An 18,557-nucleotide genomic window follows, 5' to 3' on the forward strand; every position below is an offset into this window, starting at 1 on the left:
TGAACTTATTTGTGGACAATAGTGTCCTCACTGTCAGACAAAACGGTCACGGATGGTCACTTGAACCTTCAATGGTCACTTCATAGCACAGCTGTTGAACAGCCGTTTTGACCGTCAGTGATTAGCCAAGGGGTACGGGATGATTTTAATGAGCTGCACGTGATGTCTTGATATTGGCTTTAAAAAGGCCAGTGCAAAATGGGCATTTCAATCAACATGCCACGATTGTCAAGGGATCAACGGCAGCGTGCCCTGGGCATGCTGCAAGGCGGACTGAGCTACCTGCCACACACGCTATTGAAAGGGGACTGACATTGCACCCTGTGCTGTTCTGTACTGTAGAACAAACTGATGAGATGGTGTATCTTGGTCAAAAACTTGACATGTCATCAATAAAATGTCAATGTTTCAATTAGCAATTGTTGGTTTGTACAGTAGCTCAGTCCGCCTTGCAGCATGCCCAGGGCACGCTGCCGTTGAACCCTTGACAATCGTGGCATGTTGATTGAAATGCCCATTTTGCACTGGCCTTTTTAAAGCCAATATCAAGACATCACGTGCAGCTCATTAAAATCATCCCGTACCCCTTGGCTAATCACTGACGGTCAAAACGGCTGTTCAAGAGCTGTGCTATGAAGTGACCATTGAAGGTTCAAGTGACCATCTGTGACCGTTTTGTCTGACAGTGAGGACACTATTGTCCACAAATAAGTTCACACATTTACTACACGCAGTGTTATTGTTGATATTTCAAGGTTTCAAAGGTGGTAAGTTTCTTTTGCGTTTCAGTATATATATATAATTTTAATATGTATGGTATATATATATTTTTTGATTTTTTATTTTTTAAATATATATACTGTATGTATATATATATATATATATATATATATATATATATATATATATATATATATATATATATAGTATATATATATATATATATATATTTTTGATATACAGTATATATACATTTTTATGTTTTTGTGTATATATATATATATATATATATATATATATATATATATATATATATATATATATATATATATATATATACATATATATATATATATATATATATTTTTTGATATACATGTATAATGTATATATATATTTACATTTTTGTGTATACATATATATATATATATATATATATATCTTTTTTCATGTACTGTGTATATATATATAGACGCATGTCGTTCTTTGGTTCAAATGAAATTTCGCTTCGCCCGGCGGAAGTGACGTTGCCCCTCTACGATGAACTCACGACGAAACAACGAAGTCTTGAGTGAGTATCGATGATCGTACTTTAACAAATTTATATCACCATTATCACCACAGAGGTCGTCAGTCGTTACGTCCTGGCGCCGGTAGGTGGCAATGTGTACACGTGCTCACTGCTCAGTGGGAATTTCCTTTCCAAGACGCAATTTCCGGTTGACACGGCCTACAGGAAACCCCCAGATTTGCAGGTCGGAGTTTTGTTTCTTGTTTTGAATGTGCTGCTCGCCGGTGATGTGAGCGACATGAGGAGGTTTCTTGAGGCAAGGCGAGACGGTCCAGCGTGGCCCGGCCGCATGGTCACCGTCGGCCAGTACCAGGTCACGGTTGAAGAGGTGCTCGCTGAGGGTGAGCTATATTTGTGTTATTACTTATGATGATTATAGTTATAGTATCTGCAGTTTCACCTCTCAATACATCCGTCTCTTCCCGCTACAATGTACAATGTAGCGAGTACTAGCATCATTATTTGATCAGCTGGACTGTGGCTTCCTTCGAATATGCAACTTTTTCTTGTCATATCAGTTGCTGCAGTGGCACAATTGTCATGTGATGGGTTGGGCCTGTTGGTCGGTTATGGAATCCCCCCCCCCCCCAACCCCGCTCCCCCCCCCCACGAATATTGTTTGTGTTCATTTTAAAACTCCCTTCCACGATGCACTTTGAAGTGACCGTTGCCAAATGCAATCGCCCTCGCCTCCAACAACGTCGGCTTATCGTCTCCGATAAGGAGTAAATCATTAATAAATGTGGAAGTAATTTTCACTGATGCGTGAAACTCCACACGAATCGAGGTCTTTCAGTCACGTGACAGTCACACAAGCATTTGTGGGCTACACTTTCTGACGAAGAGAAACGCACCAATTGGCATGATTTTTTTTGGGGGATTTGTAGCTTCACCACGTCATATAATTATATCAGCAGTCTTTGTGAATACAAAATAGTCAATAGCTTGCTTTTGAAACTAGTTTGTTATTGGAATGATTTGGAAGTGACTTGTGAAGCATGTTTTGGTCTTGATGATGATTCCTCAATGTAGAAACCTCTCCAAGTCCAAGGATTTTCAATGCTCACCTGAACGCTGCCCGAAGAGGTCCACTAGTCTTTTTGGTATGTGAGTGTAATTATTATTCTAAGTAATACACCAAGAATGGGGCACGGTTTTTAATTTCCATGATCTTTTGAGTCGTTCAAGTTGAAACGTTCAATCTGGCTGGTACTGCCCGTAAAAATTCTGGACAGAATCGGAGGCAAATGCATAATCTGTGTGACATCATGTCGGGAATGATTGTTTCAGTACTGCAATGGGTGGACCTGCTATTTTGCATTGTCAATGCGCAGTTTTGGTGAACTGCGCTAAGAAATAGCAGCACAACCAATACAAATAGCAGCACGTTTCACAATCGTCGACGTCAAGAAGTGAATGAGTGTTTTCCGATGGAGAATCTTGTGACGATCATGTTGTAGTCGGTAGTGTTAAGCCATAAGTGTATGAACACGAGACGGAAGGTGGAAAGGGCATAGATTCAAAAAAGTATAATTTATAAGAAAATAGGGGTATAATTTATAAGAAAATAGGGGGGGGCGGGGATCGCCACTCCTCTCCATCTCTCTGCTGGTCGTTGGGGAATTCACCCTCTTCCACCTGTGCTGTTGGAGTCGACTGGACTCTCATCCACCAGATGTGCAGAGCCATCTGCCCTTTAAACCGCATGGCTGCGGATCGTTACCCTGGTAAGGGGACTGACAGGTACTACACCTTGCCCACAGGTGACCTGGGGTTATGCAAGGCAGGGTCTTCCATCTCCCTGAGGTATCGGAAGACACCCGCATACCCATGGAGCAGTATACTGCCGGCAAAAGCTAAAGGTATTTTGAACAGACCACGGGATTTTCAATTTCAATGGTTACTAGAAGACAGAGCAGCATGTCGAATCATACAAACGTAATCATAAGACTTTAAACAAACAAACAAAAAAATACCTATTTTCGGGGGCAACCACCACCTAGACCTCCATAGACCCCGATTTTATTTTTAATGCTGTGAACAAACGGTACATCATGGGTGATGAACGGAACATTGTGGTCAAATTTAATCAGAATTGTATGTGTAGTTTTTAAGAAGAAAGCAAGTACTATTTTGGGGGACAACCACACCCGTACCGATTTTTAGGACCCAATTTTTTTATTTTAATCTTTTTATTTTTTCTTCCATGCAGTGAAAAAACTTTGGTGCATCATGGGTGATGGAGGTTGTGGTCAAGTTTCATCGACATTGTGTGTGTAGTTTCGGAGAAGAAAAGAAATACCTATTTTGGGGGGTCAAACCTTGATCCCCGGAGCTTTGATCCCCGGAAGACCCCCCTTAAACCTCGTGTTTTTGGGGGGTTTTTTTTTTTTTTTTTTTTGTAATGCCGTGAACAAACTTGAGTTTCAACATAACAAATATCACTCGTGCCAAGTTTGGTCACATTCCCATCTGCAGTTTCAGAGAAAAAGTTGCAAGTGTTGACTGACTGACTGACGGACGGACGACGCACCATCCAATAAACTCCCCGGAACTATGTTCCATGTGAGCTATAAAAAAAAAAGCACGTTTGATGCTGAAATTGAGCAGAGTATGATGTGATTCTTATAATTTTGAAAGTTTCACACAAATTGTCACTCAAGTCTATGACATCAATGTGTCAATGTTTTTAGATAGTATGGGTGATCATGCGGACAATACACACCACCCGAGCTTCCATACACCATCTGCTACACCTCAACTGACACCTGCTCATATGCCGGACAGTTTGGACTCTCAATGCCAGAACACCGATAGCAACACGACAGGCCAGTGCTATGTTTGATCTGGGCAGCACCATCAATAAGGAGGATGCACAGATTATGGGAATACGTCTCCCCACCTGCCTTCAAACCCTGCGCTGTCTCATTCATTACATCGAGAAGGGTGTGGTGGCAAGGCGCATTGGCTGTCCTGATGCTCCCCCCCCAAATGGGTGTCTGTGCAGGTTGGCCTGGCCCAGGTCGCTGACCTTTACAAGAAGGCCAAATATGCCCACTTTTTCTGACCACCAGGCGTGCATCTTTCTCATTCAGTTTCTGGATGCCACCTGCAAGATGAGGGAGATCCTGACCGTGTGTAGATCAACCCCGGTCACGCTCACCAAGCTGCAGGCCATGTAACAATGACTGGATGCCACCTTGCTGTTGTGGCTGGCCAACATTGCGCAGCTGGCCATGAACCCGGAGGATCGCATGTTCTTGCAGTCGATGAAGACTGACCGCATGGCATCTTTCGACACCGACAAGGTTCTGTCGCAGAAGGTGAGCAGGCCAAGGAAGAACGGCACAAGCAGAAGGTGCAGAAAATTGGTGCTGCTAGTTCCATCATTTCGTTGGCAGACAATAGTGAAGCGGCAACCAGCAGCAACGATGAAAGTGATGCGGCAACCACTCAAACTACCACTGTGATTTCCACTTGGAGCCATCTTCGCAGCGAGCACACCAGCACCCCGGCATCATCTCCCATTGTATCCCACAGTCATAACAGCACTTCCAGAACGTTCTACAAGTTGTTGAGCACGACCGGGCCCATAAACTGAACCTGAGTTTGAGGAAGCGAGCAGCAGAAGCCACATTGTAACTATTTTGTCATGCTTTAAAGAGAAAAGAACGAAAATTTGTCATGTTTCAAAGAGAGAATAAAAAAAAAAAATTGAAAATTTTTTTTTTATTTTTTTGGGGCTTCGGTAGTTACCCCATTACCCAATTTTCAAAAAAAATTGAACAATTTTTTTTCTCAATTTTGATCCCAACACCTTTTAGAGGACATTTTGGAATCGGTGACCCTGAATTCCTATCAGAAAGTGATTTTACTTTTATAAAATTCGAAAAATCTCACATTTGGCCAAAGCAACCCATTAGCGGGGGTACCCGATTTTTACCCCATCCTGGTGGGGGGGTCTACAAATCGAAAATATGAAATATTTTACAGAAATGCTATAACTTATAAGGCTTGTGTAACAAAAAAATAAGTATGACTAGATCAATCTGTCTCTCCGAAAAGATCGACTGGACAACCCTCCCATCTACTTTCTCAACAATCCTCTCCAAGAAGTTCTGTCGCTCAAGATTTTGGGTCTCACTATCTGCCATGATCTTTCTTGGGAAAACCACATTTCCAAGCTGGCCTCCAAAGCCAGTCGCCGACTGGGCATCCTCCGTCGTGCGAAGTCCTTCCTCGGCACACCTGAGCTCCTCACCACATACAAGGCTTTCATCCGCAGCTCAATGGAATACTGTTCTCCCCTATGGGCCGGTGCTCCTGCCTCACACCTAGCTCGGCTTCACGCTGTTGAAACCAAAGCTTTCAGAATTATTGGAATCTCCCGCGATGAAGCTATCTCTGAGGGCCTTTCACTCACTCACCGCAGGCAGGTAGGTGGTCTTTCTGTCTTCTACCGACTCCTCTCCGGCCTTGCACCCCCAGCTCTCTCTGTGCTCTGTCCCCCAAATATTCCTACAGGTCGCACAAGATCTGCCAGCAACCCTCTGATGGTTAAACTGCCGAAATCTCGGCTCTCTGCTCACCTTCACTCTTTCATTCCTCTTTTCTCCCGCCTCTGGAACAAACTCCCTCACTCCCTTCAATCCCACTCCTCCCTCCAGGTCTTTAAAACAGCTGTTCACCACCATCTCTTATCTTCCCCCATCCAAAACCTTGATCTTTTCTACCCCCGCTAATTCACCCCAGATCCACCTTGTTTGAAATTCCAACTTCTTTCCTGGAAGTCCTGGCAGTGTCCATATGTTTTATACCTCTCCCACCGCCCCCTTCCCATGCCCCCCCCCCCCAAAGCCCTCGCCCTCTCTCAGATCTCTCGATGTCTCCATGTCTCTCGGTCCCTGCTCTCAAATGTTGTGTTTGTGTCCTTCCCCCTCTCTCCCCATCTTGTCTACCGCTCCCGATGTTATATGTTTTATGTGTCGGTTTGTCTTTCTGTGTGATTAATGTTCGCTCTTTCACGAGCCTCGATCTTGTATACAAAAAAAAAACAAAAAAAAAACAAAAAAAAATCTGAGAATATTTTTCAAGAACGGGGTGTTTCGTACACCCTAGTGCAGAGGTATATTGCGAAACAAAACCTTGCGTTCAAGGCTCTCCTGGACCTGAACCTGGCTCATCGACAATGCTCCTGGCTACCTCGTGGACCTGAACGTGGCTCACCCGAACTGATCTTCCTGCCGCCCAACACTACCTCACTGATCCAGCCACTTCACCAAGGTGTAATATCCACATTAAAAACTTATGTCACCCGCCGCACCTTTCACCACATTTGCGATAGATTTTGACCCAGGGCTCACCGTCAGGCAGTGTTGGAAAGAGTTCAACATTACCCACTGCATCGGCGCCATCAAGGAGTCGCTGGATGAGGTGAGAGTCTCCACCATCAATGCGTGCTGGCACAACCTGTGGCCACAGGCAGTGAAAATTTTCACAGGATTTCCAGCCAACACGATGGAAAGAAATGAATTTGTCGGGTTGCCAAGGCAGGTGGGAGGGGAAGGCTTTGGCAACATGGAGCCTGGGGAGTTGGAGGAACTTGTCACCTCACATGGCGATGAGCTCACCGAGGAGTTGGAGGCCATTAACCAAGGTTTCCAAGGAGGAGTATAAGGTGGGCATTGATGAGGAGGAAGAGGTACCGAAGTCCAATCTCACAGTAAAGTTCCAGGCTGAGGTGCTGCAGGACATGTGGGCAATTGCCGACAGGGTGCAAGAATCTGACCCTGTCATGGAGCTTTACCTCAACTTTAAAAGGGGGTTGCATGATGTGATGCTATGTCGAAACCTGCGACAATCTGCCGGCAACTCTCCATCACATATTTCTTCCGCTCTGGTCCCTCCACCTCAAGAGCATCAGCACCCTCTCCTGCCTCTCCTGCCTCTCCTGCCTCCCACTTCGTGGACGACACATCAGTGACCTCACCTGAATCCTCTTCAGCACCCTCTCCTGCCTCCACCTTAGGTGTGTGACTCGCATGACCCATCTGCGATCTCACCTGCGTCGGCTTCAGCGCCCTCACCTACATTATTTTTGGTGCACAACTCGGAACACTCACCTGTCTCATTTCAGACTTGATGAATTAAAATCCCATGAACTCCTACATCATCATCATCACCATCATCATCACCATCATCATCACCATCATCCACCATCATCCACCATTTGTGAAATTAAAATTTTAAACGGTACGTACATGCTGTTGTTGTTGCTTTTTTAGTTTCACGGTAAGGTTGGTTAACCACTTTTAATAAACTGCAAGCACAATCCTTCAATAAGCTGGAAACGGTACCTGGTGTTGTGATGTTTTGTGAAAAAAAAAATAATTGATGTATGTTTTTTTTATTTTTTTGTTTTTAATGAAATTATGTGCATTCGCGATCAAAAACATTTTAAAATTTAAAAAAAATCCCCCCATGAATTAAAACCTATCCCCCTTTTCCCCGTTGAAACAATGCCCCGACTTTTGCGGCGTCACCATTTGCTGCCTTTTTCTTGGATCAGGATTCGCCGTGAACCTATCCCCATTTTCTCCATTGATTGTGTAGATCAGTGACAAAAAAAATCTCACTCTATTCTATTTTATATTCAGGCTGCAACACAACAAAATGTGAAAAAAGTCAAGGTGTGTGAACTGTGAATTGTGTGTGTGTGTGTGTGTGTGTGTGTGTGTGTGTGTGTGTGTGTGTGTGTGTGTGTGTGTGTGTGTGTGTGTGTGTGTGTGTGTGTGTGTGTGTGTTGCGGATCTCAAACGTCGCCTCTCCCCTTATCAAGGGGGGGCTAATCCCCTTGTCCTTTTATCTGGCCGACGCGAGTCCTGGAAGTTATACATTCCTTCCGGTCGGTATTAGGTAGGGTTATTGGTCGACTTAGTCCTAATACCTAATTACTAACGCTGACCGTGAAGCAAGGAAATAACTCTCGCCCGAACCACGGCGTTAGTGGACACGCCGAGCGAAGCGAGCCGCGATTCGGGCCGTTTAACAATGACTAGACCCGATTATGGCGGTTCCGATCGTGCCACGTTTACCCAATGGAGAAAAGACTGATGCGATCGGATGGAGAGGAAACCAAGAGAATATGAAGAACAAAGCAATTTATTAACAATTTACAAGAAGGAGAAGAGGAAACAAAATAAATGTACAGGATAGGAAGAAGAAGAAGAAGCACACAGGCAGCCTTAAACAGTCTTACTCTATTCCCCAGACAAACGGGCCCGTCTCAGACACAGGCGCATAAATTTATTTAGCAAACACATATACATTTTGTACGTGAACGAAGGAACAGAGAAGGACGAGAGCGAAGGAACGGCGAAGGACGAGAGCGAAGACCGAAGGAACGATGCAAGTTTTAATTTTTATTTGCACGTACGGTCAAGCGACAACGAAGGAACCGCGTGTGTTTGTTGTTTCTGCCTCGCGGTTTGAAAATTGAATACCTGGCCATTAAAACTAATTTGTGATAAATCGTAACTGCGATATGCGAACTTCCGGACAGTGAGGCCTTATTTTTGGTACGTACGTCAACGTACGTATGTCCACGTACCTCCCCGCACGTACGGGCACACACCAGCAGCAGCCACACAACGACTGGGCATGATTCCAACTGATCGTAACGAAAACAAAGCGATGTTCTGATCGTCACGAAGCCAACAAGGCTTTAAGAACGAAAAACTGAGTTACTTCGCAAACATCATTTCCGGTTTGCGGTTTTGACAAAACTGATTTTGCTTGTTCGGCGATATTTTGATAAATTCTAATAAAACCGCGAAGATATTTGTGAAATGAACTCAATAGAAGTGTTTAAGATATTGTTGTGGATATGAGGATTGTGTTTTTTTATTGCTTTATTGTGGACCCTCCTGCCTCCAGTTGTGTATAAAGGTCAAAGGTCGTTCCGTAGTTATTTCATAAGCACCCACGTAGCCAATAATAGATTTCCTTATTCTGTGTATTAGGCTAAGGATTTGTCTTCCATTAATTGACACTCCATTGCACCGAATTCAAATAAATAGATCCCCTTTCATTCCCATTCCCAAAGCCTTTCCTGCCAACCGCATTTGCTGCAGCTGTGGGTTGCTGTTTTCACCGCGACTCCATTAGCCACGAGGTAGGCTCGGAGAAGAAGGGGGGAGGAGCTGCCGAATCCTGGGCGTGCCCGCCCATCGTCATCAAGGGTGGAGCCAGAGGGCCCGTGCCGACCAATCAGGGCCGAGGCGAGCTCACCGATGGGCGTGTCGTGGAGGCCGGCGGCTTGATTTACCCGCAGCGTTATAAAAAGCGCACGCGGAAGCCTTTGGGAGGAGTGATGAGAAGGAGGCCAAGAGAGAAGTGCGCAAGAGGGATGAGAAGGAAGCCTCTGAGAGAAGTGCGCGAAGAGTGATGAGAAGGAAGCCTCTGAGAGAAGTGCACGAGGAGTGATTAGAAGGAGTCCAAGAGAGAAGTGCGCGGGAGAGATGAGTTTCTGAGTCCCCCAGAGAGTTGCGCCAGAGACGGCAGAAGAGTCCAGACTGATTAGAAAAGGAGTCCTGAGAAAGCACACGACGTCCCCACGGCAGCAGTTTGAACCACAGCAGCTTGAACCACAGGAGCTTGAACCACAGCAGCTTTGAACCATCGCAGCTTTGACCGCCGCAGCTTGAGCATTGACGGCAGGTTGCTGTTGAGGAAGGGCGGCGGCTGCTCCCTCGCGGCCCGGCCGTCCTCTGGTCCGAGCTGAACCTTCCTCCCGGTCCAGCCATTCACTCCTGCCTCCATTCCCCATTCGTGTGAGTCTGTCTTTTGTTTGTTCTGTCCTGGGTTAAGTAAGACTGAATAGGTAAGCTAAGTTTTCACTGTGTCCTTCTGGTCCGTCCCTCTTTCTGTCTTTATTTTGTTATCCTTCCTTCTTCCTTGGTTTCTTTCAATCCTGTAAATAGTAATAAATAATAATCGTATTTCAAACCTTTTTGTCTCCTTCTTCTTCTTCACATCCGCGTCGTCTTTGTCTTTTCCCAATTGAACATCTGTGGCACGATTTGGCCAACGTTCAGAATCGGGTCTTAGTCATTGTTAACGGTTTGGGCCGCGGCGCCATCCGCTCGGCAAATCCAGTAACATCTTATCCGCGGTCCGTAACAATTGGTGCCAGGAGCGAGATGCGGACCTGAACCAAATTTTTAAACATCTAAAAAAAAAAATTTGGTCAAAATTTGGAGCGGCCGAGATTGTAATAACATCTAAATTTAAGTCGTGCCATGGATGGTCAAGGTGATCGGGTGCCGGTGGGGGAAATAGAAGAGGGGTTAGGGGTAACCCAGGACCAGAGGGAAGAAATGGTGGAGGAGAGCAATGGTGAAGTGGTTGAGGAGGTATCAGGTGCGCAAAATGGTGCCCTCGCGCACGTGGTTGTAGCGGCACCAAATTTAGCCGCGCCCGTGGTCGCAGCAGCCGAGCCCGAGATGCCAGGGTACATGCAAGCCTTCATGGCGCAATTCATGAAGGAAGTAAGGGAAGTAAAAAACGGAACCCGGGAAACGAAAGAAATAATGGGCGCCCAAAAGAATGACATCAATAAAATTAATGGGAGGATGGATACAATGGGCGGTCGATTGGAAGAAATGAGGGCTGATAGTGAGAAAATGGAAAACAGAATGGGGGAGCGACTAGGAAATCAAATCGGGGGGCTAGAAGCTAAATTTGAGGGTAAATTTGAGGGGTTAGACAATAATTTAAAGGGGTTAGACAATAATTTAAAGGGGTTGGACAATAAATTTGAAGGGTTAGACAACGGGATAAAAGAGGTGAAGAATGGGTTAATGGGGTTAGAAAACACAATGGACGACAAATTGCGGGAAGTAGGGGAGCAATCCGCCCGGGAAATCAAACGGATGGGGAACCAGATAGAGGAGGTGAAAATCGGGTTAGACACTAAATTGGATGCTCAGAGGGATGAATTAGAACAGATGAGGGCGGCATCTACTAAAGAGATGGGAGAAATGAAGGAGGAAATAGGACGAGGTGTAAGCGAGGAGGTCTCGGGGGTACGCGAGGAGGTAAGGCGAGGTGAGAAGCGTATGGAGAAGGAGGGGAGGAATAATACGGCTAGGTTACAGGGGGGCATAGAGGGTCTGACGCGGGGAGTAGAACAGCTGACAGTGGGACAAAAAGAACTAGTGGATCAAGTAGAAAAGAACACTGCAATAATCGGGGGGTTAAAAGCGACACAAAAAGACATCAAGAACGAATTAATGGCGACAAAGAAGGAATGTCAGATGGTACATGAGGGGTTGACGAAGAGGTTGCACGAGGTGACGAAGTAATGGAGACAAAGGACCGGGAGGTGAGGACGCACATAGAAACGGTTAAGGTGGCGTTAGAGGAAGAGATAGAGGGGGCGCACCGGGAAATGAAGGAGGTAAAGGAAAAATTAGAGGAGGTGGAAGAGGGGGTGAGTGAAATTAAGAAGAGACGGAGGGAAACTAAAAAGGAGATAAGGGAGGAGGTGATGGAATATGTACAAGGTCGGTGCTCAAATCATAATGATGTACTTGCTGACCAAATAAAAAGTTTGCACGTGGCGAAGGAGGTGCGGAGACGAGGTGCCGAGGTGAGTGGCGATATACGCGGAAATGTATATGGTGTGAGGGAAGCTTCAGTCGGCTTGGGGGTTGGTTTGGACCCGGGTGTTCGTGAGAGGCCGCTGGAAAGGTGTGCGACAGGTGCAGAGTGTGAAGGAGGAGGTGTGCGAGAATGTCCGACTCTGGGGTGTGTGAGGAAAGAGTGCGCTGTCAAGAGTAAGGGAGAATGCACACCTGTGGTGAGTGTTACGGAGGGTGTAACGGGAGAGTGTGCGCGAGAAAGGTGTGTAACGGACGGGTGCATGAGTACAGAGTGCGCTGTCAAAAGTAAGGGTGAATGCGCGACCGAGTGTGGTGGTGAAAGTAGTGAGAGTGACATGGAGCGTGAGTTGGTTGTGGCAGGTGAGAGAGGATGTACACCTGGAATGGAAGGATGCACACCTGGAATGGTAGAGCGTGTATGGGAATGCACACTGGAGTTGGTAGTGAGGCACGTGGTTGGGTGTGCAAGTGAGAGCACACCTGTGGTTGTCACAGAGGAGGTGACCGAGGAGGGGGCGCGAAGAGGTGTGTTGGTGAGGTGTGCGAACGATGAGTGTGTGCAAAGGTGTGCGGTGGTCAGGTGTGTGACAAAGTCTGTAAGCGGAATGAGTGTACCTGGGTGTGTCAGGGAAGGTGCAATGACAAAGAGCATGGAGACAGCTGGATGTGTGAGCAAGGAACGGGCTGCGGGGTGTAAGCATCCGAGTGGAGCATCGACGCTAACCGGGTTAGCGGTTAGAGCGACTTATAGCCGAAGCGGGCCTTCGGTGCGTGCCGGGCTTCGTGTGCCGCGGGGACCCGTGGGGATCGTGACCGCGGCGGTTTCGAAAGAACCGCCGTGCGGGATCCACGCCGGGCCGCGCTCTGAACGGCCACGTCCGTGCTCCGCTAAGCGGAATGGGTGGCCCGGTAAGAAGGGTCGTCATGGCGACCCCTTTTTGTTGAGGCGTTCCGGCAGGGCGAGATCGGGCCATTGGACGGCTCCGTGCCGAGATGGTGCGTGGGATCTCGGCCCGGGTAAGCGTCCTTCCCTGCACCGAGTGTCGGACGCATCCAGCCGCCGGCACCAAGCAACCCGCATTCATTGCTCGGCTGTGCGAAGCCGGGCTTTAGAGATGAATTGGCGCACCGAGAGGCTCTAGTGAGTAGACTGTGATGAGGATAGTGTTTTGGACCCGAAATTGAAAAAACAAAATTTGATGATTGGCAAGGATTGGCAGAGAGATGATTGGTAGTGATTGGTAGTGATTGGCAAATTTTTGATTGGCTGGAATTTGGTGTGCAAAATTTGTAGTGAGAGATACCCGATGTGGTGGGATGGCAACTCTGCCATCTCTCACAACGGGGGCAAAGGAGCACTAGTTATGGGGTTTATGGCAGTGAAAACCAGCCCGGGAGGGTTAGGATATAGTGTGTATGGATCTAGAGAAGATGACCTTAGGTAACGTTAAGGTTAGGTCCTGACAATGATACCTGTAGTGGGGATGCAGGTAGATTAGTTTGGATGATAATGACGTGGTATGTGCTTAGTTTAAAGGGAAGACGGGGAGCACTAAGTTAGCAGGGCGACAGGTAGTTCAGATGATGCCGTGTGTGTGGTTAAAAGGTGTGATTGCACAGGTGTGCAACTGAACAGGTGTATGGAGCAGTGTGTGAGTGAGTGATAGTGATGTGAGTTGTGCTGACCAAATGGTCCAGGGAGGAAGGAGGGTGCAGGTGGCACCAGGTGTGATTGCACAGGTGTGCAACAACAGGTGAATGGAGAACAGGTGTATGGAATAAATGGTCTGGAGTATATGGAGTATTGGAATGGATGGTCGTGGAGTGAGTATGGTGGAACCTGTGGAGTGGAGTGGATGGTGCGAAGGTGTGGATGGGGGAAAGGAGGATGGACCCCCATCACGAATACCCGGGGAGGGTAGTGTAAGTGTTAGGTAGAGGGTATAGGTAAATTGTGGTTGGATATTGGCATCTGTGGTGCGTGGTGGAAGAATGGTGATTGAATGGGTGCATTAGTGTTGTGGAAATGGCTGGGCGTGTAGCCTGTGAGTGTGTGTAGTTGGTTGACACTCCGCCACTGTTAGGATGTCGGCCAGGTGAGGCCGCAGGTGGGCTCTGGGAGCCGGTAGTTGTTGTGGATGGGGCCCGAGGATCCGGAGGACGGACCCGGGTAGCCCAGTGCCAGAGGGCACCAAGGGGTGACAGAGCCAGGAGGGGCCTTCCCCAAGTAGATAGGTTAGGGTGAGGAGCTAGGTAAGCTCGGGTGGCAACTGCAGTGGTGGAGGTGTGCAGGTGGGTAGGCCTGCTGGGAGAGCTACACGCCCCAGTCCTGAAATTGTGCAAGGGCACAGGGAGTTGCATCGGGGGAGTGAGACCCCAAATTGAGGAAGCACCACAGTTTGGTCAATGGGAATTTGGTTCTTAAAACCGCATAGAGTAAGATGGCCAATGGTTTGGTAGGGAAAGACCCCGGGTAGTGTAAAGTGTGTTAAAGTCATTTAGAAGGTAGTTAGGATGGAGATCTCCTCGCACCATCTGCATCCACTCACCTGGGGTAACGATGGTACTCCACACCATGCCATGGTTTGTTGGTTATTATTATTTTTGGTGCAAATGTTTGGATTGTGAGACGCATCATGACGTGGGTGTGACATTGTGCTGATGTTCCATCTCTTCCTCCTTATGAGGATTGATGATGAATTGGGTGATGGCAAATTTTGGTTAGAGGGATTGTGGAGACGAATTTGGTATAGGAGAAATATGGGGAAGACGTGACAGTAGTGGCGAATTTGTAATGTGTAGATTGTTGTAAATATGGGGTAAGGGCAAGGGTAGAGTAGGTGACAGGGGGGGTGACGTACGGTTGGGACGAGCTTTTCTCCGCTCCGTCTCCATACGCACCTCGCCTTGCATTGCCTTTATTGATGTGTACCCTTGTGACCTTACCCCTCGCTCATCTGTCTTTTTCCCCCTTTTGTCTCCCACATGAGGACTGTGCGCCACTGGGCTGGGTGTTGGACACCACCACCACCGCCACAGGGGAGCGTGCGTGAGTCCGCCATTGTGCGCCCGAAACTCCCGGAACCAGCTGTCTGCATCGATGCACCACCTTATGGACCACATGTCTGTGGCTGAGCACCACTTATGAACCCCATGGGTTGGGGCATGGACCCTCTGCTGGAACCGGCCATGAAGGCCCGAGATCTTGCTGGCGGACCTTGGTCACAGGGCACCTATGCCCCACAGGTGAACCACAATAGTCGGCCCTGTGGGCCATAAATAAACAAAAACGGACACGTTTTGTGCAAATTGTATGTCCAAATAGGCCGCCAGCAAAGAAGATGACAACAACAGGAAGAGAGCATTAGCCAGCAGAGGGAGCCGAAGAGGAAGACCAGCACCAGGGGTTTGTTTATTTTTTATTGAACAGTGATGACTGCACTGATTGGTGCTTGAGGGTGCTTTGGTGCGTTTTGGGTGCTTTCTGGTGCATGGATGCAGGGCAGACTGTCTCCCCCCCCCCCAAAAGAACGATCACAGGTCCTGGGTTAGTATTGTAAATAAAAGTAGTCATTGTAAATAATGCACCCCCACCGTAAGTGTATAGTTTGAAGACAATTCCGCAATTCTGTTAGCTGTGGGCGTGAGTCTGTTAGGTAGGGTGCAATGGAGCAGCGGGACATATTTATTTATGTTTTAAAACTGTCACACTCAGGGTCAGGTTAAATGCAGAGGGAACTACACCTACGTGCCACACTAAAAGTAAAGGTAAGAGGCCCGGGACGTGCCTAAGAGGAGGAGGGTGCAGTGTTGTGGATATGAGGATTGTGTTTTTTTATTGCTTTATTGTGGACCCTCCTGCCTCCAGTTGTGTATAAAGGTCAAAGGTCGTTCCGTAGTTATTTCATAAGCACCCATGTAGCCAATAATAGATTTCCTCCTTGTTGACAGTTATTTCCTTATTCTGTGTATTAGGCTAAGGATTTGTCTTCCATTAATTGACACTCCATTGCACCGAATTCAAATAAATAGATCCCCTTTCATTCCCATTCCCAAAGCCTTTCCTGCCAACTGCATTTGCTGCAGCTGTGGGTTGCTGTTTTCACCACGACTCCATTAGCCACGAGGTAGGCTCGGAGAAGAAGGGGGGAGGAGCTGCCGAATCCTGGGCGTGCCCGCCCATCGTCATCAAGGGTGGAGCCAGAGGGCCCGTGCCGACCAATCAGGGCCGAGGCGAGCTCACCGATGGGCGTGTCGTGGAGGCCGGCGGCTTGATTTGCCCACGGCGTTATAAAAAGCGCACGCGGAAGCCTTTGGGAGGAGTGATGAGAAGGAGGCCAAGAGAGAAGTGCGCAAGAGGGATGAGAAGGAAGCCTCTGAGAGAAGTGCGCGAGGAGTGATGAGAAGGAGGCCAAGAGAGAAGTGCGCGGGAGAGATGAGTTTCTGAGTCCCCCAGAGAGTTGCGCCAGAGACGGCAGAAGAGTCCAGACTGATTAGAAAAGGAGTCCTGAGAAAGCACACGACGTCCCCACGGCAGCAGTTTGAACCACAGGAGCTTGAACCACAGGAGCTTGAACCACAGGAGCTTGAACCACAGGAGCTTGAACCACAGGAGCTTGAACCACAGCAGCTTTGAACCATCGCAGCTTTGACCGCCACAGCTTGAGCGTTGACGGCAGGTTGCTGTTGAGGAAGGGCGGCGGCTGCTCCCTCCCGGCCCGGCCGTCCTCTGGTCCGAGCTGAACCTTCCTCCCGGTCCAGCCATTCACTCCTGCCGCCATTCCCCATTCGTGTGAGTCTGTCTTTTGTTTGTCCTGTCCTGGGTTAAGTAAGACTGAATAGGTAAGCTAAGTTTTCACTGTGTCCTTCTGGTCCGTCCCTCTTTCTGTCTTTATTTTGTTATCCTTCCTTCTTCCTTGGTTTCTTTCAATCCTGTAAATAGTAATAAATAATAATCGTATTTCAAACCTTTTTGTCTCCTTCTTCTTCTTCACATCCGCGTCGTCTTTGTCTTTTTCCAATTGAACATCTGTGGCACGATTTGGCCAACGTTCAGAATCGGGTCTTAGTCATTGTTAACGGTTCGGGCCGCGGCACCATCCGCTTGGCAAATCCAGTAACATCTTATCCGCGGTCCGTAACAATATGTTTCTGTTTCGAAATCTGCAAAGTTGTTTTGGTCGTGTCCGTTCTCCTTTAACGGCCACGTCCTGATGGTGGGTTGACGTGGCCACACCTCCATTCCTGTGCTCCGCCTCCTTTCTCGGGCCTTACCTCGTGGCTTATGGCGGCATTTGAGCGAGCTCAAGCTCAAGGGCAGCGAAGGCTGCTGGTTTGGGCGGAAGCCCAGCGAGGTTGCACACGCCGCTGGCCCTAAAGGGCGAGGGCGATGGCTAGCGCATAATGGCGTCGCTTGGAGAGGGAGGCTGGCAAAATGAATGGATGGGGACCTACTCCTTATTTGATTGACACAACGCAGATTCAACTATTGGAAACATGGCCTTATTTATACACATACTAATGAAATAACTGAAGTCCTATGGTGACCTACGTGTTGCTTGTGGCCTACCTATGGGGTGCAACCTTTAACCCTTTAATAATGTCATATTTACAAGAGTGGGTTCTCAAAACCGCAACAATATGTATGTATATATTGTTGCAGATCTCTGATTACCGCGCTCCCCTTACCGAGGGGGGGTTAATCCCCTCGTCTATGAAGCTGGCCGTCCGAGTCCTCGAAGATATCGCGCTCCTTCGCGGGGTTGAGGTTGACCAGGGTGACTGGTCAACGGGTTCCCAGATACCTTTGCCAACCTCTCCGCAAAGCAGGGCGATACTGGCCACGGACAAGATGGAAGATTGCCGAGTGGTTTAGCAATCCGAAGCTCGAGCCGTTTGCAATAAAACTAACCCGATCCTGAGCGTTGGCCAAATCGTGCCACGTATATCAATGGAGAAATCACTATAGCGACCGGATGAGAGGAAACCCAAAGAATAAGAAGGAAGAACACAGGTTTATTAATTATGTACAAAACCAAAACCAAGGAAGAAACGAAAGGTAAGACTGTACAGGAAGAGGAAGAAGCAGATACACAGGGCAATCCTTAAACACTCTTATTTTATCACACGCCCAGGACAGTACAAACACACTTACACGAATGGGGAATAGCAGGGATGAAAGGTCCAGACGATGGGGTCCGGTCCAGGCTCCGGATCCGCCGCGAAGAATGGCAGGCAGCTTCGCGTGTCGTTGGCGCGCGACCGGACCTTATAATTATGCGAGGGACTGGGATGCCATGTACATAATCTTCGTGCCAACTCTCTCTCGCCCAACGTTCGTCTCAGAGGGTACCCTCGCGCCGATCGCTCAATGCAGTGACAATCAATCGAGCGCTCCCCGCGCAGTTCGTTCACAATGACCTCCCCTCGCGCAGTCCGTCAAAGGGGCTTGGCGCTCGCGCTTATATGATCGCGCGTTGAAATCAAGCCGCCTTCATAGGGCTACGCCCACTAACGAGGTCACCTCAGCCCTGGTTGGCTGGTGGGGTCTTACCGGCCACGCCCTGGTGGTGAGTTGACGTGGCCACACCTCGTTCTTGCCG

At 47.9% G+C, this 18,557-nt stretch overlaps 1 protein-coding gene across 5 annotated transcripts in view; it reads left to right on the plus strand.

The window, feature by feature from the left end:
- Positions 1-1,452: 1,452 nt before the first annotated feature.
- LOC137424695 (AP2-associated protein kinase 1) overlaps positions 1,453-18,557 on the plus strand; it is a 124,005-nt gene continuing 106,900 nt past the window's right edge. For all 5 annotated transcript variants that reach the window (XM_068112417.2, XM_078775797.1, XM_078775800.1 and 2 more), the window contains exon 1: positions 1,453-1,632. In XM_068112417.2, the coding sequence (XP_067968518.2) occupies positions 1,530-1,632 (103 nt within the window). In that variant the 5' untranslated portion in view covers positions 1,453-1,529. The remainder of the gene's footprint in view (positions 1,633-18,557) is intronic.

The sequence above is a fragment of the Myxine glutinosa genome, chromosome 4, assembly GCF_964187855.1.
Source record: "Myxine glutinosa chromosome 4, kmMyxGlut1.1, whole genome shotgun sequence".
NCBI lineage: Eukaryota > Metazoa > Chordata > Myxini > Myxiniformes > Myxinidae > Myxine > Myxine glutinosa.